This window comes from Eublepharis macularius, chromosome 7 (assembly GCF_028583425.1).
Source record: "Eublepharis macularius isolate TG4126 chromosome 7, MPM_Emac_v1.0, whole genome shotgun sequence".
NCBI lineage: Eukaryota > Metazoa > Chordata > Lepidosauria > Squamata > Eublepharidae > Eublepharis > Eublepharis macularius.
Genome location: NC_072796.1, coordinates 142472105 through 142497892, shown reverse-complemented (window position 1 = coordinate 142497892; position 25788 = coordinate 142472105). Strand labels below are relative to the sequence as shown.

At 48.7% G+C, this 25788-nt stretch overlaps 2 protein-coding genes across 2 annotated transcripts in view; both read right to left on the bottom strand.

Annotated features, from left to right (window-relative positions):
* Window positions 1-1960: 1960 nt before the first annotated feature.
* Window positions 1961-14038, bottom strand: MFSD3 (major facilitator superfamily domain containing 3). The gene is made up of 7 exons (XM_054985464.1): window positions 13852-14038; window positions 8207-8264; window positions 7202-7890; window positions 5370-5517; window positions 3955-4061; window positions 2787-2896; window positions 1961-2226 (listed from the first exon to the last, which is right to left on the bottom strand). Exons 3-7 carry the CDS (start codon window positions 7866-7868, stop codon window positions 2053-2055), a joined length of 1206 nt encoding a protein of 401 aa, XP_054841439.1. The 5' UTR covers window positions 7869-7890; window positions 8207-8264; window positions 13852-14038; the 3' UTR covers window positions 1961-2052.
* Window positions 14039-17836: 3798 nt separating this feature from the next.
* The window catches only part of RECQL4 (RecQ like helicase 4), a 35343-nt gene continuing 27391 nt past the window's right edge, over window positions 17837-25788 (bottom strand). The window contains exons 20-25 of the mRNA XM_054984982.1: window positions 24161-24290; window positions 21807-21979; window positions 21044-21230; window positions 20562-20730; window positions 19652-19760; window positions 17837-18811 (exon numbers count right to left, since the gene is read on the bottom strand). Of these exons, the coding sequence (XP_054840957.1) occupies window positions 18690-18811; window positions 19652-19760; window positions 20562-20730; window positions 21044-21230; window positions 21807-21979; window positions 24161-24290 (890 nt within the window). The 3' untranslated portion in view covers window positions 17837-18689. The remainder of the gene's footprint in view (window positions 18812-19651; window positions 19761-20561; window positions 20731-21043; window positions 21231-21806; window positions 21980-24160; window positions 24291-25788) is intronic.

Sequence of the window (25788 nt, the reverse complement as noted above, 5' to 3'; positions counted from 1 at the left end):
AGCGGGGTTAGCGGGCTAATTGCCTGCACCTGTGTGAATTTGGCACGACTGACTGGCGTGTCTGGCGTGTCGTCATGCCTTTCACAAGTTTCTCAGGGCAGCACTTGTTTAGTGGAGGTTTGTTTTGATCGGCCGGATTTGCTTTAAGGTGGGCCTGTTTCCAGCCATGGGGAGGGGTGCGGCTTTCCCTGCTTTCGACGCTGCTGGACCACTGCCTTGATCTGAACGTTGCAAGACCTGTTATCATGCTGTGGAGTCCATTGGTGAGGCCGACCTGTGGGAGTATTAGAGCCAAAACACACATTAAGAAATACCTAGGTTCAGCACGTGTTCTCTTACCTCAAGGTTTGCCGGGATCTGTAGGCGTCCTGGAAGCTTAAAGTTTAGCATTTACAGAGCAGCAGAAAGGGGAAGGGAAATACAGGCGCCTGTATTTTAAGCTTTAAGCTTCCAGGACGCCTTTAAGCTTCCAGGACGCCTACAGATCCTTTAAGCTTCCAGGACTTTAAGTTTCCAGGACGCCTACAGATCTTTAAGCTTCCAGGACGCCTACTTTAAGCTTCCAGGACTTTAAGCTTCCAGGACGCCTACAGATCCAGGCAAACCTTGAGGTAAGAGAACACGTGCTGAACCTAGGTATTTCTTAACGTGTGTTTTGGCTCTTAGTCAGCTCATCTAAGTGTTTCAGTTACGTTAGCCCAAATTAGCCTTTTAGTGAGGATTTGTTATTTTATAGACGCTTGCAAAGTTTGAGTTCCTTAGAATAAAAAAATATTTTTCTTTCTGTGTGCCTTGGTTCACAGTCTCTGCACCATAAACTGTGTTACGCTGGGTGAACTCCCATCTAAGGAACAAAGGGGTCCTTTCCCCTGACACCGCTTGTTTTCAGATTTCTCTCAGAGCCATTTCTCATGACACAGCCCTGTAATCTGGGCCAATCCAAAGGAGGAGGTGGGCTCCCCCCTCCCCCCCAGGCCCAGCCATTCAGCCCCAAAGGAGACAGGAGCAGCCCTACCCCCCCAATCTACCCCGCCTCAATTGCAAATGGAAGCCGCTCGTTCACCCCAAGAGGCTTCGCTTCCAGCTTCAACCAACATGGGCAGCGCAGTGCCATCTTTTGGACTGGATCAGGTTCTCCTGCGTGCTGGAAGAATGTTATTTCCATCGGTTTATCCCTGCTTGACCTCCTGGCCACATTTTGCTGTTACTCCACTCAAACACATGCACGCATGCGCACACTAGTTTTGTGTAGTCGTGCGTGTCTGCATGGGCATGCACCAGCCGAGGGGAACGCTCTGAGATGCGGCCAGCGTTCCTCAGCATCTGCCGCAATACACAGGTTTGCCTTTTAGTTCAGTTGCCAGAAACCCCTCGCCATGACTTTTCCTGTCTTTTCTGAGATAGGGGAAGAGGGCCGTGGACAAAACACGTTTTCTGCTCCAAAGAACCGAGACAACTCTTCTCAGCTGGCTGCAGCCTCTTCCCAGCCCGTTCTCAGCATCAGCCCTGGCTCTCTCCTCCAATGCCACAATTCACTCCAGCTCTGTGGGGAGGAAGCGAGGTGCCCCAGGAAGGGCTTACAAGGCAGAAGGCAGAGGGACGGTTTGCGGCAAAACCCACACACTGGAAACCGCTTAGAACGGAGGGCGGCAGGAAGCCCTCCAGCCCACTCCTCCACCCAGCAAAGGACCTGAGCTACTGCCAGAGGATTTCTCTCTCCTTTCCCTGTGTCAGTGCCAGTCCCCACACACACACACACCCCATGGCAGTTGCTGCCCAAGGACTCCAAAGGACCCCACGTTCAAGGTGCAGGCACTTTAATGGAGGCCAGAGCGGCTGCCCAGCTGGCAGTGGAGCATGTCGCGGATCTGTCAACCTGCTTCTGTCTTGTAAAGGGACCGCCAAGGTCCTCACACCTGGAACGCCGGCTGACACTCCACAGCCAAAGCAGGAGCCCTTGCCTCTGCCCCAGCCAATGCCTCCGAAGCCCCCAAGCCCAGGGTGCAGTCAGGATGGGGACAGATGATGCCGAAGGGGGTGGCTGTCCAGCGGTCATCTTCCGGAGGGCGATGCTTGCAGCGTGTATAAAACTGAAGCGAGGGAGAGGGAGAGGAAGATGCAGAAGGCCGAGACGAAGCCCAGCCAGTCCACCAGGCTCCCCACCATGGTGCTGAAGAGCAGCTTGCCCAGCACTTCCAGGGTGGCCAGGAAGCTGTAGTGGGTGGCCTGCAGGAGGAAGAACGGGTTGTGAGCACAGCAGGCAGCCGCCTGGGCCCAGTGATCTGAAGCAGAGGCACCTCGCAGAGCTGCCTTCCCAGGCCCCCAGACATCCATACTTGCAAAGCTGTGAGCTTAAGAGCACAAACAGCAGGCCAGGGCGGGGGAAGGAAGGGGTTAAGAGAGCTGGAGTGGGGTCTTGGTGGCCTGGCGCTAATCCCCGCTCTGCCTGGAAGCCCATGGGCCAGCCACCTTCTCTCAGCCTGATCTACCTCAAAAGGTTGTCGAGAGGATGGCAACCATGTGTCCCACCCTGAGCTATGGGCTAAAGGGGTGGGATAAAAATCCAACCAGCCAACTTCATTCCCTGCTTGTGAACTTCCTACTCACAAGACAGACAGAGCTTGGATTGCACAAAGTATTCTTGTGTACTTGTTAGGGGGAAAGCCATGAACAAACGGTGTTGCTAATCCATGTCAACTGACCTCGAAGATGCCCCCGTAGCTGCAGAGCCTGGGATTCTGCCGAAACAAAACCAGGGCCCTGTGGAAGGTGAGCAGGAGCCTTACCTGTACGCGCTCCTCCGCCTTCTGGGCGCAGTGCATCATGACGCTGAACGTCAGGGTGGTCACCAGCCCGGCAATGAAGTGCTGGATGCAGATGCTCAGAACAGCAGCCACTGCCAAGACAGAGGGCTTCGCTAGCCAAAGGGGGACTGCCTCTGTAAAAGGGGACTCTGAGGGGGTTGAAGATTGGGGGGAGTCTCTGTCTGGGGGGGGCCTACCTCTGCATGCCTGAGGAGAGTCTGGTATTTATGTTCATGTACATTTATTTGTTTAAAATATGTATATCTCTGATGCAGGACATGAATTCTTGGAAGACGTTGTGTCCTCTCAGTGGGCCTGTAAGACAGACATGTTCCACTAGGCATTTGGTTGAGGCCAGTATTCAGATCCACCGATCGGCCTCCTTGGGCAATATGGGTCATCTGCCCCATGTAGGAATGGTGACTAATCGTGCACCAACTCGCGTCTCCACCCCTCTCTTCTCCTTATGGACCGCGGGGAAGGGTGAAGGGAATCCCATCCTGGGATACTCGGAACTTGGCGGAGAGCTTGTTTTTATGCCGCTGAATCTGATTTTTACGATTATCCGATGTTACTGTTTTATCATTGTATTTTTGATCTGTATGCTGTAATCTGCCTTGAGCCCGTTCTTGGGGAGGACGGTCTATAAATTTAATAAATAATAATAATAATAATTGGAGAACTCCGTTTCCACTGTGTGACAAAGACCACCCGAAGTTGCAAGCGTGTGCATGTGGATTTGCAGGCTGCGTCCGCAAACGGCTCCTGCAGGACGGCAGAAGACGCCGCTGAGTGCGGAATGGCTCTCGCAGCCCCCACTTTTGCTGCCCCCCCTCCGCCTCCTACTCTCTTCTTGTTCTTTGTCAACCCAAGATGGTGAAGGGGGAAGAGCTCTTGCTCTGCATGCAGAAGGTCCTGGCTCAGTCTCTAGGATTTAGAGAGCAAGTCTTGGGAAAGACCCTTCTCCACTTGCGACCTTGGAGCGCCAGGGCCAATCCGAGGAGACAAGGTTGACCAGAAGCACAAGGCACCATCCTCTGGTCAGCCGGACCGAGCTCGGGCCTCTTGGAACAGTCATGTGGAAGAGGGGCCAGCAAAGCGGCACCTACTCGATACCCTCTCCCACCAGGGCTGGCTGGGCTGAGCTCACCTTGAAATAGGGGTGCTTTGTCTTCGTAGACAACCATCAGGAGTGTCTGGAAGAGCAGGCTGCAGATGCGAACTACCAACAGGACCTTCAGCAAAGCCAACGGGTGCCTGGCAAGAACAAGCCCCAAAGGATGGCTGTCAGGCAGGGCAGCGAAACACAGAAACGTCATGGCCTGGCTTGCAGTCTCTGGGAGTTTCCGGACCACACACGGCTGCTTGCAAAGAAAATCGCCCTGGAATATCTTTTCCCATCTTGGGCTAGCTTGCCTTTCTGATCTAGACAGCTAGCATTTTCTTTTTCTGTTTTATTTCCTTAAAAAGATCAACCCTTGTAAGATGAGGTTTTCCTACCCTTGCTTGTGTAGGAATATTTTGAAACAGAATGCATATTTAGTTAAATAAATGTCTTTACTTAAACTTCCTGTGGGGAAACCTTACCCATGAGCCAAAGAATGCTTAGGCAGGCTACCGAGGTTCCCCTTCTTAGGTCTCATTACAAGTTATGCACCCCGCTGCAAGGATCATGTATAGCTAACATTACGACTTCTTCACCGTCTTCCCATCTCCATTCCAAGTGCTGGTGTGAACCTTTAAAATCCTGAATCGCTTGGGACCACAGTATCCAAAGGACCATCACAGCCACAAGACCTGCTTAGAATTTGAGGTCCTTGGGAGAAACCTTCTTTTCTAAACCTTCACTGTCTGATAGTGGCCACCTAAAACTGCCCTAAGGCGTCCAGTAGCTGTTTACCTGGCCCCTTCCCTTCTGGCCAATAAGACCATATTTTTTTCAAAGGGCTGGAGTGGGGGAGTGAATCCTACTGTTTTGGGGAAAAAGTCGTCTAGATTGCTGCTAACTCATTTCATTTGATAACTGCTACTTTTAAAGTGTTACGGTTGCCTTTTCCTTTAATTCCAACTTTTAATTGATCAGTCTTAACCATTAATCTACTGTTACTAGTTTATTAGATTAACGTGATTTGGTAGTGCTTAGCTTTCTTCTTGAGTTTTTTTTTTTACAGTTTTTGTCATTGCATTTAAGATTGTAAGACACATGGAAAGATTTATGCAAAAAACACTAAAGAAAAAGGACCTCCATTCATGGGTGATGTACACATATTCGTAACTCAGAATCCCAGGCAGGTATCAGCCAATTTTAGGAAAAACCCAGTCCTCAGTGTGTCTGGGGGGGGCGGGGGGGGATGCTGAATGCTGTGTAAAAATATTTTGGGGAAAGACTGGTAACCCTTTCCCCAGAAGCTACAGGAGAGGTTGCTTTCTCCCACACCCTAATCCAAAATACAGGCTAGAGGAAAGGGGGAAATTGCACAGAGAAAAGGAAAGACGACCACGTGGAGAAACCAGAAGTCTGAGAGTGACAACTGAGCAGAAGGCCCTTCAGTGATGATGCGTTACCTCTGCTTTGACATCAGATGGCCCCCCAATGACGAGCCAGCAATGGAGAAGACCATGGCCACGATCCCATTCCAGAAGCCGAGCTTTTGCGGAGAGAAGTTGTGGTCCAAAAGGAAGAGAGGGAACATGGAGACAGCCCCTTGTTCACCTGCAAGGAGGAAGGAGGTTCAGCCCCGGCAAGGCCTGCTCTTCACATGGGAACGCGAGTGGCTGTGCGAACAGAGTCACGGTTCTTCGGGTAGCAGTGGGCGAGCCCCAGGGCTGTAATGACTGGAAGAGGACGCAAGACTCAGAAGAGAACTGAGTCAGCTCATCATCTAGATAAGAGAGGACTGATCACATCTTCCCCTCAGGGATCAGAAAGCAGTTTAAAGAGGGATCCCTCGTGCTCATTCCTGTCTCTGGAAAAGAGGGTTTGGAGGGTTTCTCATTCTTTCCAGAGAGAGACAACACAAGAGCAAAGAGCCTCTCAAATGATTTTCTGAAGATGTCTCCAGCTCCATTTTCTCCTTACAATATGGTTACTTTTCGGGCAGCAACCAAGGAACCTGTTCTCCCTTCACTCCGAGAAAAGCATGATTTTTTTTTAAAGAGAGAAGAGGGAGAGGAAATTGAAAACCCCCTGAGTGGTCCGCTCCTAAGAAACCTCCACGATCATCCATTTCATTCTGTAGCAGGATCCCCCACCCCCCATACAGCATCTCCAAGGGAAAGTGCTCCCCTTGGCCTCCCCCAGGTGTGCTGCATGCAGGGAGTGTTTCACAGGGGGGTGCATGTGTCGGCCGTGGCCAGGGGGGCTTTTTATCAGGTTCGCCTGGTTCACCAGTTGCATCCCTTTCTGGATCGGGACGCCTTGCGCACAGTCACACATGCCCTCGTTTCCTCCCGTCTGGACTACTGTAACGCTCTCTACATGGGGCTCCCCTTGAGGACCTCCCGGAGGCTGCAATTAGTGCAGAATGCGGCCACACGGGTGATCATGGGAGCAACATGGCACGCCCATGTAACACCTCTCCTGCGCGAGCTACACTGGCTTCCGGTGGTCTTCCGGGTGCGCTTCAAGGTGCTGGTTACCATCTTTAGAGCATTCCATGGCTTAGGGCCTAGGTATCTGCGAGATCGCCTGCTGCTACCGATAGCCTCCCACAAGCCGGTACGCCCCCACAGAGAGGGCCTCCTCAGGGTGCCGTCGGTCAAACAATGTCGGCTGGTGACCCCCAGGGGGAGAGCCTTCTCTGTCGGGGCCCCTGCCCTCTGGAATGAATTGCCCCCGGAGATCCGTATGGTCCCTGACCCACTCACCTTTCACCGTGCCCTTGAGACGCTATTATTCCAACAAGCGGGGCTGGCCCAAATGTGTTTTAATTGAGTTGTCCTGTTTCTGAGTTAAATTATTTAATATGTTTATATTTTATATTCTTATTGTTTTATATTTGTTTGTTTTATTTTTGCTGTACACCGCCCTGAGTCCTTCGGGAGATGGGCGGTATAAAAATTCAATTAAAGTTAAAGTTAAAGTTAAGTGACACCCCTCCAACTGTAGCAGTGTGATCCCAGAAGGACAAAGAGTGCAATGCTAAGCAGAGTCACTCCTTGATAAGCCCATTGATTTCAGTGGCCTCAGAAAGGTGTACACCTGCATTGGACAGCTCCGTAAAATCATCTGAACCATGACCACCAGTCCCCAAGCTAAGTTCTGTTGTGACTTTAGAACCACCATGACCAGGAGCCTGTTTAAGGAATGGGGCTAGAACAGCCTGTTTTCCTTCACCAAAGATAAATATTTGGCTCTCCCACCGCTTTTGCAGCGGCTCCTCTTGAGAGGGACTTACCCAGCTTATAGATGAGCACAAAGCCAGCCGTCCAGGGGGTGCCTGGCACCCGGAGGAGCCCCTGAAGGATTCGCCAGGGGTTGAAGGTCCTGCTCTGAGCCTGGCTGCCCTGCAAAGGATGCCTCAGGTCCGAGCGCCAGGTGTACAGAATGGCCAGCAGGAAGACGACAGCCAGCGAGCAGAAAAGCGGCCCCCAGCCCAGGAGAGGAAGGAAAGTGAGGAGGCCCCCTCCAGCCAGCACGGAGCCCAGCTTGTAGGCCACCACCTGGATGGTGTTGCCGTAGCCCACCTCCTCCTGCCCCAGGAGCCAGATGGCCACCCCGTCCACCGCCACATCCTGGACAGAAGCAAAAAAGTTCATGCAGAGAAGGGCGGCAGCCACAGGGAGGAAGTGCGTCTCTGGCGTCACAGTGGAACAGGCCAGGCAGGTCAGCACCAGACCCCACAAGCTCAGCAACAGCCAGGCCTTCTTGGTGAGATACTGGTCCACCAGCGGGGCCCATAACACCTTGAGCATCCAGGGCACAAACAGCATCTTGGTCAGGCTGATCCTGGTGAAGGAGAGGCCCACCGTTCGGAAGTAGATGGGCAGCAGTCCAGACTGTAGCCCATAGGGAATCCCTTGGACAAAATACAGCACCCCGAGCAGCGCATATTTGGGGTTCATCCTTCAGCATTCGGCCATCGGCCTGTAAGGAACACAGACAGGCAAACGTAACGGGGTGAGACGACCTACGGAGCCTGCAGAAAGAAGGGCTTGGGCCTCCAGATGCTTTGGGGAAGAGCTCAGAGGTAGTGTGTGTCCACTGATAATGGAGGGAATTCAAAACTAGATCCGTTCTGCTGAAAGCAATGGGGGCCATTCATTGAACTTTCCCTTCCCACCAACCCCTGCTGCAACTAGAAAATAGAGGAAACACCGTCACTGCCATGCAAGAGAACAGATGCATCACCTTTGGCGACTCTAGGCCTATCATGAGATGGGAGGGTTATCTGGGCAGTTACCTGGCAACCCTTTCTTCCTCAAAGCAGAGCAGAGCGGGGAGTCCCATGACACGGAACACTAAAAAGGAAGACAAAGGGAGAAAAAAAAGAGAACATGGACACAGATTTCAGTGTTACTTAAAAACAGTCCTATCCTGCCCTTGCCCACTGGCTTTGAGGTCGTTAACCACAAAGGCCAGAATGCGCAAAGTCATAAAAATATTCCATCAGATAGTGGAGTATCCTCTCCCAAGGACGCCAGAAAGTGACATTAGAATGCACAATGGATAGCCTTATTCTTCTATCCATGTTTGCCTTTTCCCTGCTGATTCATCATAGTATCTGCCCTCTGTCACTGCACAGATAAAAGTAGGGACTCTTGTGTATCTGAGGGCTTTTATTTTAAGTTTAAATGCACTTTTTGCAGCTGCATTAACTGGATTCTCCTGTAGCACTGCTGGATCCAGTGCAACCCCTAAGCTCTTAACCGAATCAGCAAGGGTCAGCCAAACCCCATCAAAAAGTGGGAAGCACAAAGTCCTTCAAGACTTCTGCCTTTCCAACCACCAGCACTTCCATCTTGTCTGGGTTCAGTTTGTTCACTTTCAGCCATTTGACCACAGCAGTCAGCTGTTAACAACAACAACAGCTATGACATCACTAAAGATGATACCAAATGAAACACACTGTGGATGTGAGATTTTGGAGCAGGAAAAAGATCTCTATATATATGGGTAACCTCACATTATACAAGTCTCTGGTGCATATGGTTTGAATATTTATCCAAGATATGGACTTTGGAACTGGAAAATGTGCAATGCTATCAATAAAACGAGGGACGATTATTGAATAACAAAATATCATGATCTAAGACTTGAAGTTCAGCATCTCTCGGAGAGACATAAAACAGTAATCCCAGAAGTGATATGAGTGCTAGGTGCGATTCCGAAAAGACTAACTAAACACCGAGGCGATATCAACATAGCCGAGATAACACCTGGCCAGTTGCAAACTGCTGCACATCTTGAAACAGGCTACATACTAAGTCGGTATCTTGTTGCTAAGCAGATACTCTGCCACTGAGCCAACAAGTCACACAGAATGTCACCTTCCCTCCATGGCAAAGTATCTGCTTGGCACGCAGAAGGTCCCAGGTTCAATTCCCAGCATCTCCAATGAAAAGGACCAAGTAGGGGGCGATGTGACAGACCTCTGCCCAAGGCCCGAGAAAGCTGCCTGTTAAGGGTAGACAAGACTGACCCTGAGGCACCTTGGGAATGGTCTGTGTAATGGTTTTAAGTAAGTGTGTGTGTGTCTTTAAATGCTTGGTGTGGTTCAGATGAAGAGTGGGGGTGAAAGAGAGGGGTGAGTGAGTGAGATGATGGGTTGATGACCGAGAACGTGGGTGGAGTGAAGGCAGTTTTAGACTTAGAGTGGAGAGAAAAGAGTCAGTCAGGGCAAGAGAGGCCAGCTGGGTGCAGCCTGAGCATGTTTAAGCAGTTCTGAGAAAAATATTTAGTCTGGGTTTAGCAGGCAAGCTGTGTGCAGCCTGAGTATTTTTCAAGCAGTTGAAATATTTAGTCTGGTGTTAGCAGGCAAGCTGTGTGCAGCCTGAGTATTTTTCAAGCAGTTCTGAGAGAAATATCACCTATCTGGAAGCCTAAACTGTGTGTTTGTGAAAGAACATTCAGTCAGGGAAAAGCAGGCAAACTGTGTGTGCGCCTGAGAAAAGGTCTTGTACTGAGAGAGAAATTAATATCAAAAGCAAGCAATCGGTGTGTGAAGCCTGAGAGAAGATCTGTGCGACTGGGTTTAAGTAAAGTAACTTTTAGAATTGAAAACTACTCTTTTGAAACCATCAAGTTTTACAAATAATATGAAACCGATATGCTCATTATTCCTGTATTCCATTCCTATCCTCAGGGCCACATAGTACCAAGAAGGAGCCTGACAACTGGGCAGGTTACAAAAGGGGAAATTTAAATTAAGTATCTTGGAATATAATATTCCTGGTGGCACCAATCTACCCAGAGGGTGTAAGAGAAAGAGTAAAGGCAAAATCTACCCAAGAGAAAGAAAGGGGTCGTAACAGTCTGAGTCAGGATGAGGCAATTTCATGTGTGCATCCACCACACAGCTAATCTCTGTGTTGCTATTTTTGTGTGTGATGAATCTCTTCAGAGGCACATGGTGTATCTGACTGCACACAACCACAGATACCACGTGGGCTACCATTAGGATTTGCGATGAGAGGACCAAGGAGTAGGGTTGCCAGCTCCAAGTTGGGAAATTCCTGGAGATCTGGGGCGTGAAACCTGGAGAAACCTGGAGAAAGTGGGGTTTGGGGAGGGAAAGGACTTGGCGTGGCATAATTCCATAGAGTCCGCCCCCCCCCCCGGGGTAGCAATTTTCTCCAGGTGAACTGATCTCTGTGGCCTGGAGACCAGTTGTAATTCCAGGAGATCTCCAGCCACTACCTGGAGGCTACCTTGCCTTTGTCACTTCGTACTCACTCACAATTACTTCAAATTTGGTGACAACTTATATCTACAGGTTAATGGCACAGCCATGGGCACACGCATGGCACCACAATATTCATGGCAGACTTGGAGCAACGCTTCCTCAGCTCCCATCCACTGGAACCACTACTATACTTAAGATTCCTGGATGACATCTTCATCATTTGGACCCATGGGAAGGAAGCCCTTGAGAGATTTCATCAGGACTTCAATAACTTTCATCCTACTATCAACCTAAGCCTGGACCACTCTACACAACAGGTACACTTCCTGGACACCACCGTACAACTACATAACGGGCGAATAAATACCACCTTATACCGGAAACCAACAGACCGATACTCATATCTACATGCCTCCAGCTTCCACCCTAAACATACCACTCGGTCTATTGTCTACAGCCAAGCCTTACGTTACAACCGTATCTGCTCCAATGCTCTCGACCGAGACTCACACTTAAGAGATTTACAACAAGCATTTTTGGGACTACAATACCCACCAAATGAAGTGAAGAAACAAATTAACAGGGCCAGACTAGTACCCAGAAACAGTCTGCTCCAGGACAAACCTAAAGGAACTAACAACAGAACACCACTGGTTGTCACCTATAGCTCCCAGCTCAAACCCATCCAACGTATCATCAGTGAGCTACAACCCATCCTGGAAAATGATACCTCTCTCTCAGAAGCCCTGGGTGGAAGACCTTTCCTTGCCTACAGACAGCCCCCCAATCTTAAACGACTTCTCACTTACAATCATGAATCGGCCAGCAGAGTCACCAGCACAGGGACCAGGCCCTGCAACAGACCCAGATGCCAGCTCTGCCCCTATATCTACCCAGGGAATACAATTACAGGACCCAATGGCATCAACTACACTGTCTCTGGCTCTTACAGCTGCTCATCCTCCAATCTGATATAGGCCCTCATGTGCCAACAATGTCCTTCTGCTCTGTACATTGGACAAACCAGCCAACCTCTACGCAAAAGAATAAATGGACACAAATCTGACATTAGAAATGGAAACGTCCAAAAACCAGTGGGAGAACACTTCAATCTACCAGGACATTCCACCAAAGACTTAAAGGTCGCTGTAGTTCAACAGAAACCTTTCAAAAACAAAATCCAACGGGAGGCTGCTGAATTGGAATTCATATGCAAATTTGACTCTGTCAAGCTGGGACTGAATAGGGACTATGAATGGTTATCACATTATCACAGGTAACAGATTTCCTTTACAGAGGCGGGGTCTGGGGGAGCCCAGTGGCGCTTGGCGTGGGCTTTCGGGGACCACAGTTCTCTTTGTCAGATGCATCTGACGGGGAGAGCTGTGGTTATCGAAGGCTTATACTACATAGGAATTGGATGGTCTAGCTATTTTACTGCTGCAAACTAACAGGGCAAACTCCCTTGAAGCCTCACTTAAGCCAACTGACCCCAAAAGGACACCAAAAGGAGATGTTTACATTTACTAGCAAAGGAATGTTTTGGTTGCACCCTCCCTCTCCCCCCCCCCCAACTGCATCTTCTCTCTCCTCCCTTCCTCTTCTATATTTGACCAGTTTCTGTACCATGCATCTGACAAAGAGAACTTGATTCTCGAAAGCTTATGCTACAATAAAATTGGTTAGTCTTAAAGGTGCTACTGGACTCTTTTTGATTTTACAAAAAGAGAGAGAATCACGGAAGGACGATCAATCAAGTTTAAATCAAGTGAAACAGTCTCAAGAATATAATATATACAATGAAATATAATTCAAGGTCCAAACATTGCTAAGATACAAAACAACTATACAAAACAAGGTGGCTGCCAGATGATGCTTCTAAGCACAGAGTCAACTGGAAATTTACCATAAAGTGCAAATTGCAAAAGATAATCAATAACAGTATACAAAATTTTAAAGTGACCGTGCCTAGAGCAACAAAGCATTTATAACCCAATCCATAGGAGATGTTCAACAGAAATAATCTTCATTGCAAGGAAAGTTCCCAAGTAAAGCTGAAGAAATCCATGAAGCAATTCGTCAAGGAGTAGGAGGCACCAGCATGTCCACCCGTTTCTGGCTGTGGTACGGTCTCTTTAATGTACTTAATTGTTACTGTGGATTTCCACAGCTGTTGGTCTTTATAAGCAACTGACAAGACATTAAATGCCGCTGTTCTTACTGGAGAAGGGGAGGATATGTTCTGTAATTTGCATAGGAAATATTGCTGTAAGTTGTTCAACTGTTTCCAAACCTTTACGACATTGTATGTATGGTTTATTTCAATGTTATTTATTGTTGTATATAGCATGGTAACTGCCAGGAAGAAGAAAGACAGACACTTTATGGTAAATTTCCAGTTGACTCTGTGCTTAGAAGCATTATCTGGCAACCACCTTGTTTTGTATAGTTGTTTGGTATCTTAGCAGTGTTTGGACCTTGAATTATATTTCATTGTATATATTATATTCTCGAGACTGTTTCGCTGGATTGGTTTTTTGTAGTTAGTTTTCACGGTGCTCTGTGAGCTTTTTTTGCTGGGTACTACCCGGAGGCTGGCAACCCTACCCAGGAGCCTTGTCTGGGATTCTTTTAGGGCTATTCAATTATAAGATCTCCCAAGAGACGGCAGGAAGCCCCTCGCCCAGAAGGGAGGGGAATGTACATCATTGTCAAGGCTGTTTGTATTGTCACTTGCTTCTCCTGAAGAATCCAGGAAAGGCGGCTACTTCTGTGGTTTCTTGCTCAGTTGTTCGCTCTCAGTTTCATTGTTTCTACTAACTAGGATCTCTCCCCTTGTACATTTTAGTAGTTACTGTCAAAACAGACATAAACTAAACAGATTATGTCGCTACATAAATTCCAAGCAAAACTAAAAAGTAAAAACCAAGGCAAATAATCTACGCATAACAGCACAAGCCTTTGTAGGGGGTAAATCAAGTTATTCCTTATTCTCTACAGCCAGCTTTTTAGAACGGCTATAGAATCATAGGGACGGAAGGGACCTCCGGGGTCATCTAGCCCAACCCCCTGCACAATGCAGGAAATTCAACCAGGGTGCAGGAGACCCAGGTTCAAACTGCCTCTCGGCCACGAAGCTCACCGCAAGACACCCGCCAGCCTCGCCCGCCCAACGGTCGCCATGGCAACTGCCCCACACTCACGCTTCCCTTTCCTGCTGCAACGGCGGCCGCCGCCAGAGGGCGCACTCGCTCGGGCCGAAGGGAGCCAGCCAGCCTCCCTTCTTCCCGCAAGCCTCGCTCGCTTCGGGGCTCTTTAATACGGAGCGGGCGGAGGCGGCGGCCGCTCTCGCTTTCCTGGGCGCGGCGCGTCAGTTTCTCTCCCTCGGCCGCGCCGCCGCCATAGAGACAGCACACACACACACACCCGAAGCGCTCCACGCAGCACTCACTTCCGGCTCTGCGGGAGCTGCCTCAGGCGCGAATTCTGTTCAGGCTCCGCCCTCTCGCCCCGCAAATGGAGGGCACCTGCGCAGCTTCAACTAGGAGCCGGATTTTATTGCGGATGAGCTTGAAGGCCTTAGCCGCTTGGGTTGCTGCCGCCCATTGGCTCCCCGGGATAGGAGTCCCGCCTCTATGCCGGCACTTCCGCCTTTGCGGAGTGGGACGCGGTCCAGTCTCGGCCTTTGGACGTTGAAGCGGCTGGCTGCAGTTCGAGGGAAGGCCGGGCGGAAGTGTCTGTAGAAGTTAGGAAAAGGGGAACTGTCGGTTCCCATTTGGACGCCTCTCTGCGTGCAGTGAGAGTGCTAACCTGGACAGACATGGGGTTGCCAACTTCCAGGTTGGGGGGCTTGCACGTCTCCCGGAATTGCAGCCGAACTCCAGGCCACAGAGATGAGATCCTCTGGAGAAAAGGGCTGCTTTGGGGGCTGGACCCTATCAGATAAATAAATAATTGGCTGAGGCGCTTCACCTCCCCAGACTCCCCCCCCCCAACTTCAGTCCCCTCAAATCTCCAGAAACTTCCCGAGCAGGAGCTGGCAACTCCACCAGTGTCTCATCTGTTCTGGGTCATACTGAAGCAGTCGGGGTGCTTGAAACAACGGAGCTGAACTCTCTTGAGCTGACTTCCGTGTATTTGACTTCCAATTTATCTAAAAGGTTATTGTTCATCTATGTTTAAAAAACAAACTGAAGGTTTTGGAAAATCCCAACAGGGATGTTCTGAATTAGATTTCGTCAAAAGTGTAAAATACTCTACCCTGACTCACTATAGGTGTAATAAAGAGCTCGGCATTACCCACCCCTTGAAGATGTTAAACCATTTCCCCTCGTTTCACACAGTACCTTCCTTGATTAGGGTCTCTTGTTATCTTTCTGCAGCCTCTCCCACGCGGTATGGATTGATTGCTCTTTGGTAGGGTTGCCAACGGGCCTGGGGGAAATTCCCTGCTCCTTTAGTAAAGGCTGGATGTGATTCCATTTAGCAGATGGAGTTATTTATCCTCATGCCCTGAAAAGTTACAACTGCTTATTTCCATACATGAAGTCTCTGTTAAAAGGACAAGACTTCTGTCTCCAGGCCCACTGGTAACCCTCCTCTCTGGTTGTTGTTTCAAAACTGGCTTTTGTAACATCCCCCTGAACTTGTCCATCTGTTGCTCATTGCTCTAAGTATAAATAAATGTTATGGACATAGATTCCATGCATCTGATGAAGTGAGCTCTGACTTTTCTAAGATACCACTGGACTTCCTGTTTTATATTCCCTCTAGGGCCTAGAGGAACTATGCCCCAGAAAGGGAACTTGGGAAACCTGCACAACTTGTTCCTTTTCTGCCATCTGCAGCCAACAGAATACAGATGGTGCTACGGCAAGAGACTGAATGTATTCTATGTATTTGTTGCCTATCTAACTCTTGCAGTAGCCTGGGAATTGACTCTTAATGCTGTGCAATGCTAGATCAGTGAGCCACAAAACTGCACACCTTGCCAGGATGTTGCACAAAAAGAGAAAATAGATCTGGCTTGCCTAACAGCGACATGGTTGGAAGAAATGACACGGTGTGCCTGTCCCAACTAATACCACCTTGTCACGCGGTCCTCCACCAATGCTGCACATGTAAGCAGGGTCGGGGGGCATGGCTATTACCTTTCCATGAGTCCTTCAATTTCTGTAGGCTGCCAGTGCAAACTATCCCTGGCACAGACTGTATGCCGCTTATATTAGGGGCTAAGGACAGATTGGGCATTCTGCTTGTTTTCTAAGTGGCCTAAAACTGGGCCCAGCAACACATGGGCCAGTTTGGTGTAGTGGTTAAGAGCGATGGGACTCTAATAAGGAGAGCCAGGTTTGATTCCCCACTCCTCCGCTTGAAGCCAGCTGGGTGACCTTGGGTCAGTCACAGCTCTCTCAGAGCTCTCTCAGCCCCACCCACTTCACAGGGTGTTTTGTTGTGGAGATAACAACATACTTTGTAAACCGCTATGAGTGTGGCATTAAGTTGTCCTGAAGGGTGGTATATAAATCGAATGTTGTTATTATTATTATTACCTGAGAAAGAGGCATGGAAAGTGCAAAGGAAGCCGGTCTAGGCCTGCAACCTACCAGAAGGCGCATAGCTGCTGGTATACGTGGCTTTGGGTGAGGATGGTCACCTGTAGTGGAGGAAGTCCCTGACAGCCAGGGAACCCCCTGTTGGGAGCAGGGAGCCAACACCCCCCTATGCCCCACAACACCAGGAACTTCAAGAGCTGCTGCAACATCAAGGGATGTTATCAGCCCTTCTGGGAAGGATGACAATAGTCATACCTGCCACTGAAATGGAACCAGGTAAGGTGACAGGAGAGCCCCTGCAACCTCTGCCTAGGAAAACCTGGGACCCAGTACATCAGGAGATCAATGACATTTTGAAAGAAGGGGCCACGATTCCGAACCATGAGCCTGTGGGGGAACCCTACAGTACTGGTGGCAAAGTGAGATGACTCACTTTGGAGGTGTTGGACTTCAGAGGCCTCAACTGGGTATCTTAGTTTGAGGCACACCCTATGTTCCAAGTGCCTGAGTTGTTTGAACGCCTAACCGAGGCTTGCAATTTGACAATGCCGTATATGACCCAGGGCTACTCCCTTCAGGGCCCAAGATAAGGAAAAGACTCTTCACCACTCCCTCAGACTGCTACTCATTGGGCTGCACAGAGCTGCCATGACATTTTCAGAGTTTGGTGGGCCACTTACTCAGGCCAGGCTACAAGTATATGGCAGCCAACATAGATGATGTGGTTGTGTTCAGCTCATCCCAGGCTGAGCACCTACAACACCTTGTGTGTGTACTCACAATAAAGTGAGAGGCTGGACTGCACTTAAATGCCTGGCAAAGTGTGCTGGCCGGGCCCAGCATCTGGTACTGAGGCTAGTGGGGGGGGGAGGTCTGGTCAGTGCAGAGCGGAGAAGCCCTTCAACTGTTACCTCCACCAGGGAGGGGGGATAGAACAGGCTATGCAGCTGCTGGGTTGGTTGGGGTACTAGTCAGTTTGTCCGCACCTTTGCCAAATTGGAGGCACCCTTATCAGACCTCTTGAAGGGGTGGTTAAGGAAGCCCTTCTCCGGGGGCCAGCGTGTCAGAGAGCAATAGACACGGGGCTCAAAATCCTGGCCAGTCCCCATTTTACCAAGCCCTTCAAGGTATTTACCGATGCATCTGGGGTGGGCCTTGGGGCTGTTCTGGGCCAGGAGCAGGACGTCACCCGTAGTCTAGAGGAGCAGGATATAAGTGCAGTTATTATTATAAAGGAGCTGCTGTAACACAGCGGTTAAGTGGCTGGGCTGGAAATCAGCATTCTGCTGGTTCGACTCCCACTGCTCTGAGTGTGGCACTCATCTGTCCAAAAGAGCAGTGTATAATATATAATAACAAACAACAACAATAATAATACATGACAACGATGTTCTGGGCATAAGCTTACAAGAGTTAAAACTTCCTTTGTCAGATGTCCCATCTGACAAAGGCAACTTTGGCATTCGAAAGCTTATAGCCTGAAAAAGCTGCTCCTTCAAGGTGCGGCTAGACTCGAACCTTGCTGTTCTACTGCAGCAGGGTACCCACCAAAATTAACCACATTAAATTACATTATTTTAAAAAATAAAAGCTATGTTTTATAAAATACAAATATATAAAAAGGGGAGCATTTCAGATTATCAACTGAGGATAAAATTTATCACACAAAAACAATCCTCACCTGGAACCCCACCCCCCTCCACCCAGCCTGACACAGGTCAAAAAGGGGTCTGATTCCAACTGCAGCGGCACACGCAGGACTGCTTGCTTTTTCTTGCGGAAGATGGCCAGCAAGTCGGCTCCAAGCATCTTATCCGGGAGCAAGCACTCAGTGCGAATCCTCTCCCCCGTTGCCAGCAACCCGGCCTTCCTCCCCACCCCCAACACCTGCATCTGAAGGCGGAAGGGAAGGCGTTCAGCAACACCCGTCGAGATTTACTACACTGCGCTTAGAGTTGAGCATGGAAATAAAAATAATAAGAATCTCTAAGAAAAAAAGATAGAAAAGGGAATCTTAGAAACCCTCCCTTGAGTCAAAACAAGCCCTTTATCAGAACAGTCCAATAAAAGAACAGTCATTAAAAGAAGAGGATTTATACACCATAGACGGGCTTCCCGTGGATCCTTTCTGCTTCCTCCAATGCAGGAGGCTAATAGAGCCTCAACGGCTCGCTTGCATCAGGGGAGGTTTCCTTGTGCTGTAGGGAATGCACCACTGCCAGCAGAATGAAGCAGGTATGTGGAAATGAAAAACAAAACAAATGACTCCAAGGTAATGGAGAAGCCGGTGCAGAGAAGCCTGAGGCAACCTACAGGCTGGGAGGACAGCCCATGGGGTCCCGGGCCTGTGATTATGGACTGGCATGTAGTTGGTTTCATTCTGCAATTAAGACAATCCACACACAGGCTCGAGGGAAACCTGAAGTGCTGGGCACCTGTGTCTTCAGCATGTCTCTTTGGCAACGGACATACCCATGCAGGCTAAGTCATTTCCAGTGGATGATTTCTTTCGTGGCCAACTGCATGATCTTGTTGAAGTCAAAATGGATGTACTTCCTCCAGAAACGCCGATCTCTGCCATAAACTTGTGCAGGATAACGGGGACTCCCTGTCCAGAGAGGGAGGAAAACCAGTCAGACACAACATTCCTTGGGTCCCAAAGGAAGCCAAATGGCAAAGCCGTCATGTGTGGAGTTTCTAATTTCTGCTTTCTAGCACATGGACCTGCAGCTTTGGCTTACAAAACTAAGGGAACAAGTTTTATCAAGTTCTAATCAGAATCAGGCATCTTTAGTGAAACTGGTCAGGCACACCTTCTCCCCGCCCCCCCTCAGTTCTCAGGAGTTTCTGTTCTTACGGATGTGCTGCAACACTTGGTCAAAATCATCGCCCTCTTTACAAAGAGAGAGGGAACACCAATATAAAAGTTAAATACACTGAAATGGGAGACCAACTAGAAGAACTAAGAACTACTTTTATGTAACCAATACGCTTCTTAAAAAATAAACTTTTATTTTGTTTGGTTATATCCCAGAGTAGCAGTCATTGTTATCTCCCATTCCTATCCTCAGGGCCACATAGAACCATGAAGGAGCCTGACGCATAAACACGTTACCAAAGGGAAAACTTAAATAAAATATATTGGAATTTAATATTCCTGGTGGCAGCTAACTACCCAGAGGGTGTGAAGGGAAAGATTAAAGCACAATCCACCCTAAAGAAAGTGAAGATCATAACACACAGAAATACAGGTGCTGCTCAGGAACACCACTTTTGTCGGCTTTGAAGCAAAGCAGCCTGTCTGAGATCCAGTTGCCTTCACCTTCCCCAAGTGAAGAGACCAGCCACGGTGGAGCAAAAAAACAGGGGCTGCAAAGGGATACTGCTATGGTATTACAGCTTGCAGAGTTAAAACAGCTCACAGTGGGCAAAAGAACCACGCCCTTACCGATGCCATGGAACACCCTGGCCACGGCCCTGCCTGAGAACTTCTCATCTTGGCGGATGGACAGGAACTGGCGGATGTCAGCTCGGATCTGCTCCTCCCAATCCCGTAGCTGCAATGAGGAAGCAGAATCCAGTGGGAAACAGTTACACGTCTGTGTGCTTATCCCAATGCAGAGCTGAGCAAATGCTTGCTTTTCCACCTGAGTACCCTTGGCTGTTGCAGCCATCTTGACGAAATCTGCGTAGCTGGCAGTGAGCCATTTTTTAACGGACTTGGAGTTTAAGCCAGTCCAATCCTTTGCTCGCCCTCCACTCTGTACCACGGCCTCTAATGAAAAATCTTACTTTGCAGGCATGAAAATTAATCTGATGAGGCCGCCTTCTACCAAAGCCAGACTGCTTATATGGATTGTCTGTTCTGACCGAGCTGCCCGGAGTGTCAGGCAGGGATCTTTTCCAGCTAACCAAGATCCCTTTTAAACAAGAGACTCCGGAAATTGAACTTAAGAGGTTCTGTTTGCAAAACATCTACTTTGCCACTGAGCTATGCCCCTCCCCCCATCTCCCAAAACAAACAAAATCGAGATTAGAACCCAAGTCTTCCAATTCCCCTGGGCAGTTCTGATACAGCAGCACACAATTTACACACACACACGTGCAGGAGTGTCAACCATGTTCCCTTCCTCTCAGGAAGCATTTGGCAAAACTTGATCAGGCCCCAAAGGGATATTAAATGGTCTATGAAGTCCCAGAAAACTTTCCGGAGTGTAGCAGACTGGGCCTAATTGGGGCCCAGAAACCCCACTGCCTGGACAAGCCGTTAGCCAAAGTAGGGTATTTTCCCAGAAGAGCTGCCAGTTTGACTCCATACTGTGGAGCCAGAAAAAGAGTAAAGAGGGGATCTTCCTCACTTTAGCATCCTGAAGACTCTCAATGCCCTGCTCTCCATCCTGGAACTCAGGGCCTGCCTCCTTTCGCATCCTCTCCTTCTCAAAATAATCCATCAGCAGGGACTTCAGTTGGGAGCTCCTCCCCTCGTCCCCACAGCCAGAACACAAGGCACTGGATTGGAAAGCCACACTGCTCGAAAACACACACAGAGGCATGAGAGGAAGACGAGTGTATCCGGTGCGGAGAAGGCAAGTGCAGGAGGGAATCTTGGGGACACGATCCGACTCTGCACTACAGCCGCAAAGCTGGCCTTGCCCCTCCTCGTCCCTTGCTGTGCTAAGAGCTCCCATCCCAACCACTGAACAATTCAGCTCCTTCCAGCCCATCATCTTCCATGCTGCAAAAACAGTAGGAAAGAGGAAGGCCAGCAAGACCTTTGTCGAACACCCACATGCCCTCTCCCCTGCCAACTGGTTTTAGGGGCTTGTTGGTGCCCTCTGACCTCTGGAAGGCTTGGAAGCAAAGCTGGAGCTGGCGGAGGGCTGCCTTTTCACGGCCCATCACGCGGCAGTGCAGGAAGTCACACACAGAGTCCAGCTCCCGACCGGTGAGATCGCCATAGGAGCGCAGGTGGAAGGAGAGCTCGCTGAACTCCACCAGGACTCTGCTCCTCCCAGGCACGTGGGAACCTGTGGTGGCGGTTGGGGGGAAAGAGAATCTTTGCATGAGTGTGGGAAGGGCCTGTGGGCCACAGGTTCGGCTGCCTCTTCTTAACCAAGGACACTTAGGCTCGATTTAAAGGTGACACTGGGGGTGGCAAAAGAATTCACCCGTGGGACTTGGCACTCCCACAGTGTCTCACGGAAACTGGTCTGTTAGTTATATGAAGCAGCTACGTGGGATACTCAGGCAGGTCGGCAGACCACCATCGACCGGGCTTCCCTGCTACTTCCTGAACCACACTTCAGGGGTGACTCAAGCACACGTAACACCCCATCCTCAGAAGTGGCCCTTTCTTACATGCTCAGGGTAATGCCGATCGCCACTCTGGGGTCAGGAAGCTATATTCTCCAGGCCAATTTGGCCTGGAGGTTTACCACCATCTTCTGGGCATGGAGCAGGGGTCACTGGGGGTGTAGCTGGGAGATAGTTGTGAATTTCCTGCATTGTGCATGGGGTTGGACTAGATGACCTTAGAGGTATCTTCCAACCTTATGATCCTAAGTCCCCACCTGTCCTCCTAGCTCGGATCCCTGTTCAGTTACCATTCTGCTGCTGCAGGTTCCATTGCAGCTGGCGAAGGGCACGTTTCACAGGCAGGACCTCCCAGCCCATGGAGTCAGCCAGCTCAATGACATCAAACTCCACAGAACTGGCGTGTGTGAGATCAATCCCTCTGAGGCGCTGCTGGGCCAGGCAGACTGCCAGAGGGGGGCACCTGCGGGAGGCAGAAAGTGAGGTCTAAGCCAGATAACTCCAGTCAGAAGGAATTGCTCCCTGATATCATCAAAGCTCTGCATGCGAGCAAGGCACTATCACACCGAGAAAGGGTGGGATTTAACAGCACAGAACGTAGCGTTTTAAAAATGCCAGTGTCGCCTATTCATAAACAATCGTGTTAATCTATGTATTCTTATAGATCAAGATGGGTAGCCGTGTTAGTCCATCTGTAGCAGTAGAAAAGAGCAAGAGTCTGGGGCATGGCATAGATTTGGAGCAATGGCTACAGATATGGAGAACAAATATCAAAATAACAAAATCAGCCACCTTCAAAAGAAAACCTATATAAAATGTTTTAAAGGGGGAATGTGATACCAGAAAAATTAGCAAAGATGTATCCCAAAGTACCCAGTAAGTGCTGGAAGTGTAAAGAGAAAACGGGCACCTTTCCTCATATATGGTGGCTATGTAAAAAAGCGAAGAAATATTGGAAAGGGATACATGAACTGCTGCAAGAGGTGCTAGAAATGAATATACCCTTCAAACAGGAAATGCTCCTACTAAATATAATGTCGGAGGAGATAAAGAGGGAAAATAGATATTTGATAATCCATATAATAGTATATGCCAGATACTGGAAAAATACAGATATACCAACAAAAGAAGAATAGATAGAGAAAATCTTAGAGACGGCAGAACTGGACACATTGACAGAATTAATAAAAGAAAAAAACAAACACGATGGGAAACAAAAATGGACGCCGCTCTATAGATGGGTTGAATGGAAGTATAACATAGGGACATAACTGTATGTTAGCAAAACACAATTAAATGAATGAGGAAAGAGAAAAAGTACTAGAATTAAAGAAAGTAAACTTACAGTGATAATAGCTTAGTGGAAAATAATATAATTATGATGGAATGTGTAGAGACGAAATGAAATGCATGATATGTATCATGTAACCAAAAGATTTTTAATTAAGCTGGAACTAAAAACTAATAAAAAAACAAATATTTAAAAAAAAGAAGAGCAAGAGTCCAGTAGCATCTATAAACGAACAAAATTTGTATTCTTATATCTAGCAGCTGGTCAGGAAAAGCACAGAACTGCCACTCAACCTGACAGTCCATTAGTGTAGCTGAAGAAAAAGCACACTTATTGCTCTTTAATTGTGAACAAGTGCTGCTTTTAGCCTTGTAACCTTGCTTTGAGAATTGAATGAGAGTTAGCAAGATGTATTCTAGTCTGCCTGTTACTTATCTTTATAATCTCTTTAGGGACCAATCATTTTATCCAGAGGACAATTACTTGTTAGAGTTAGAAGGATTAATTTCTGTTCCTGTCACTTTCTCTATAATCAAGCTTTCTGCCAGAGGCTCCCAGTCAGAGAGGATCTTATCCAGGTGAGCATTAACGTGTTCAGGACTTCCAGATCTTATATAGCATTCTGCCAATCAGCTAAAACTTAATTTGTCTGAATCTTATCTACTTAACTAAGTTTGAGAAATGTTAGGAGACGTGTTTTTTACAGCATGAGTTTTTCCTGTACTGGTAGAATTCATTAGCACCTGTTTATACTTAACAAGTTCTTGCCTCATAAAAAGAGTTATGCTTTATTTTTTTTAAAAAAATCATTAACTCAAAGAAGTTCTCTCTTTGTTCTGCTGGCAAAAGATCTGATACCGAACGTACAATTTTTTCATTGTGTTGCAAAAGGTGAGCCTCTCAGAGGGTTCTGCAGATGTGCTAAGAGCCAATGAGAAAAACCCTTCACTATATCAGGATCCTAGTCCTGATGGGTGCAGAAGAAAGCTAGAAGACACGTGTGCAAGACTCAGAGAAATCTTAGGAGTGGGAAGGGCTGGTGTGCAGAACTGGCAGAATTCAACAGGTGACGACTCAGTGGTTTGCATAAGTTATCCCTTCTCCATGGCATATATGCAAATATGCTTCAAATACACCTAAATCTAGAAACAAAGTCCGAGTTATCTTAGATTTTTGTAAGCACAGAACGCTACACAGCCCTGGAGATAACCACATGCATTAACGATGGCGGATTAGGGTGCTTGCTGGATATCCCCACTGGGCCCTGTTCCCCCTCGTGCCCATTCCTGCTGCCCTCAACGTCTGCTGCTTCTTGTCTCCCACTGGAACAATGCGAGATAAGCCCTCCTTTACCTTCGAGCAACTGTACGCAGCTCTTGAGGTCCGCCATAGCACACCACCCGGCACGAGGAGAAGGTGGGGTGCAGCAGCTCCACCCAGTGCTGGGGGTGCAATTCCAGGTAACACAGAAGCGTCTCTATGCCTGAATGAGGAAAGAAGCCGTGCTCAGGGCAGGGGCATCTCTTGAGGCGGGATACTCACTTTCTGTAACCATCCCCTGCTCCATAAAAACCCAGCCCCTCAGGTCTTTATCTTGCCTGTTCATGGAGGAACAACAACAACATCCAATTTATATACTGCCCTTCAGGACAACTTAACAGGACAACCCACTCAGAGCGGTTTACAAAGTGTGTTATTATTAGCCCCACAACAATCACCCTGTGAGGGAGGAGGGGCTGAGAGAGCTCTGAAAGAGCTGGGGCTGACCCAAGGTCACCCAGCTGGCTTCAAGCGGTTCTCCAGATTAGAGTCCTGCTGCTCCTAACTGAACTGGCTCTCAGGAACCAGAGCCAGTCTCTGGAAACAAAAAAGCAAGCTGGTAATTCCACTGGAAAATGGCCCCCTCGCTCCCAGCACTCATGCCCAGCGCCAAGTGGACCTGGGACAAGAAGACATCAAGACCACTGGTGGACACCGAGGGATTCTTACCATTAACATCTAACTTTAAGCGCTTCACCCATAATTCAGCTTGTGAACCACTGAAGGCCATCTCAGGGCAGCCCAGTTGCTACCTCCTCCCCTCTTCCTCAACCACTGCTTTCTTCTCTGTCGGCATCCCAGATACTTCTGTGTACCACATGTGTGCCATGGTCAGAGAAACAGCAAGTCAGGACTGGGCAGGCACCACCAGCCAGAATACAGAGTAACCGGTCAGGGATGGGCTGGCTGGCCTACCACAAAATCCAGCAATGTTTTTTGAAAGCAAGAGAAAGAAAGACTGTATGTAGAAGAAGAACGTGTGTGTGTGTGTGTGTGTGTGTGTGTGTGTGGAGTTGCCTGCTCCATTTCCAGTGGAAAATAGGGAGGGAGGCTTCAGCCCTAGGCAGCCACGATGGCAGAATGATATTGGCGGGGGGGGGGGGGACAATAGTGAGTCTAATTCTGGGAGCGTGACGGGCAGCTTAGGGAACAACTCCATCTTCCAGCAGACCATTTCCAGCCATGGCCTAGAAGGTTGTCCCTGAAATATGTAATAAGAACAGGGTCCCTGTCACTGTAACCTTCCTGGTCGAAGAAGAGGAAATGTCACAGCAGCTAAAACGGGCCAGCTTCTAAAGCTCCCGGCTCAGGTCATTCTCAGAACCTTTACAACTGCCTCTGGCATGTCGAGGGCTTTCACAGTTCGCTGAAAAGGGGAGAGCTCTCTTGTGTGCACACATTCTTCACCCCGTTTCACCCAACGTATGATGCAGCGTGAACCTGCATCCTTTTTCTCATTTTTTGCAGAATTTATTCTTCTGCTATAGTTTGGGATTTCTTCCTTTAGGAAAGGAAAAGGCTATATTCCCAAGTACTTCCATAATCTGTCCTAGAGGACTGGCACAGGCATGCAGAACACACACACACACACAGACACACAGATAAACACACAGACACACTCGCTTGTCCCACCTACAAGTCTCTGGTCAGACTGTCCTTTA

What these genes read in the sequence shown, in the direction of transcription:
- MFSD3 (XM_054985464.1), bottom strand. Translation starts at nt 7,868, where the DNA reads ATGAACCCCAAATATGCGCTGCTCGGGGTGCTGTATTTTGTCCAAGGG. An exon ending in TGTGCTCATCTATAAGCTGG is followed by an intron (nt 5,518 to 7,201) that starts GTAAGTCCCTCT and finishes TCCTCCTTGCAG; the next exon opens with GTGAACAAGGGGCTGTCTCC. An exon ending in AGGCGGAGGAGCGCGTACAG is followed by an intron (nt 2,227 to 2,786) that starts GTAAGGCTCCTG and finishes TTCCTCCTGCAG; the next exon opens with GCCACCCACTACAGCTTCCT.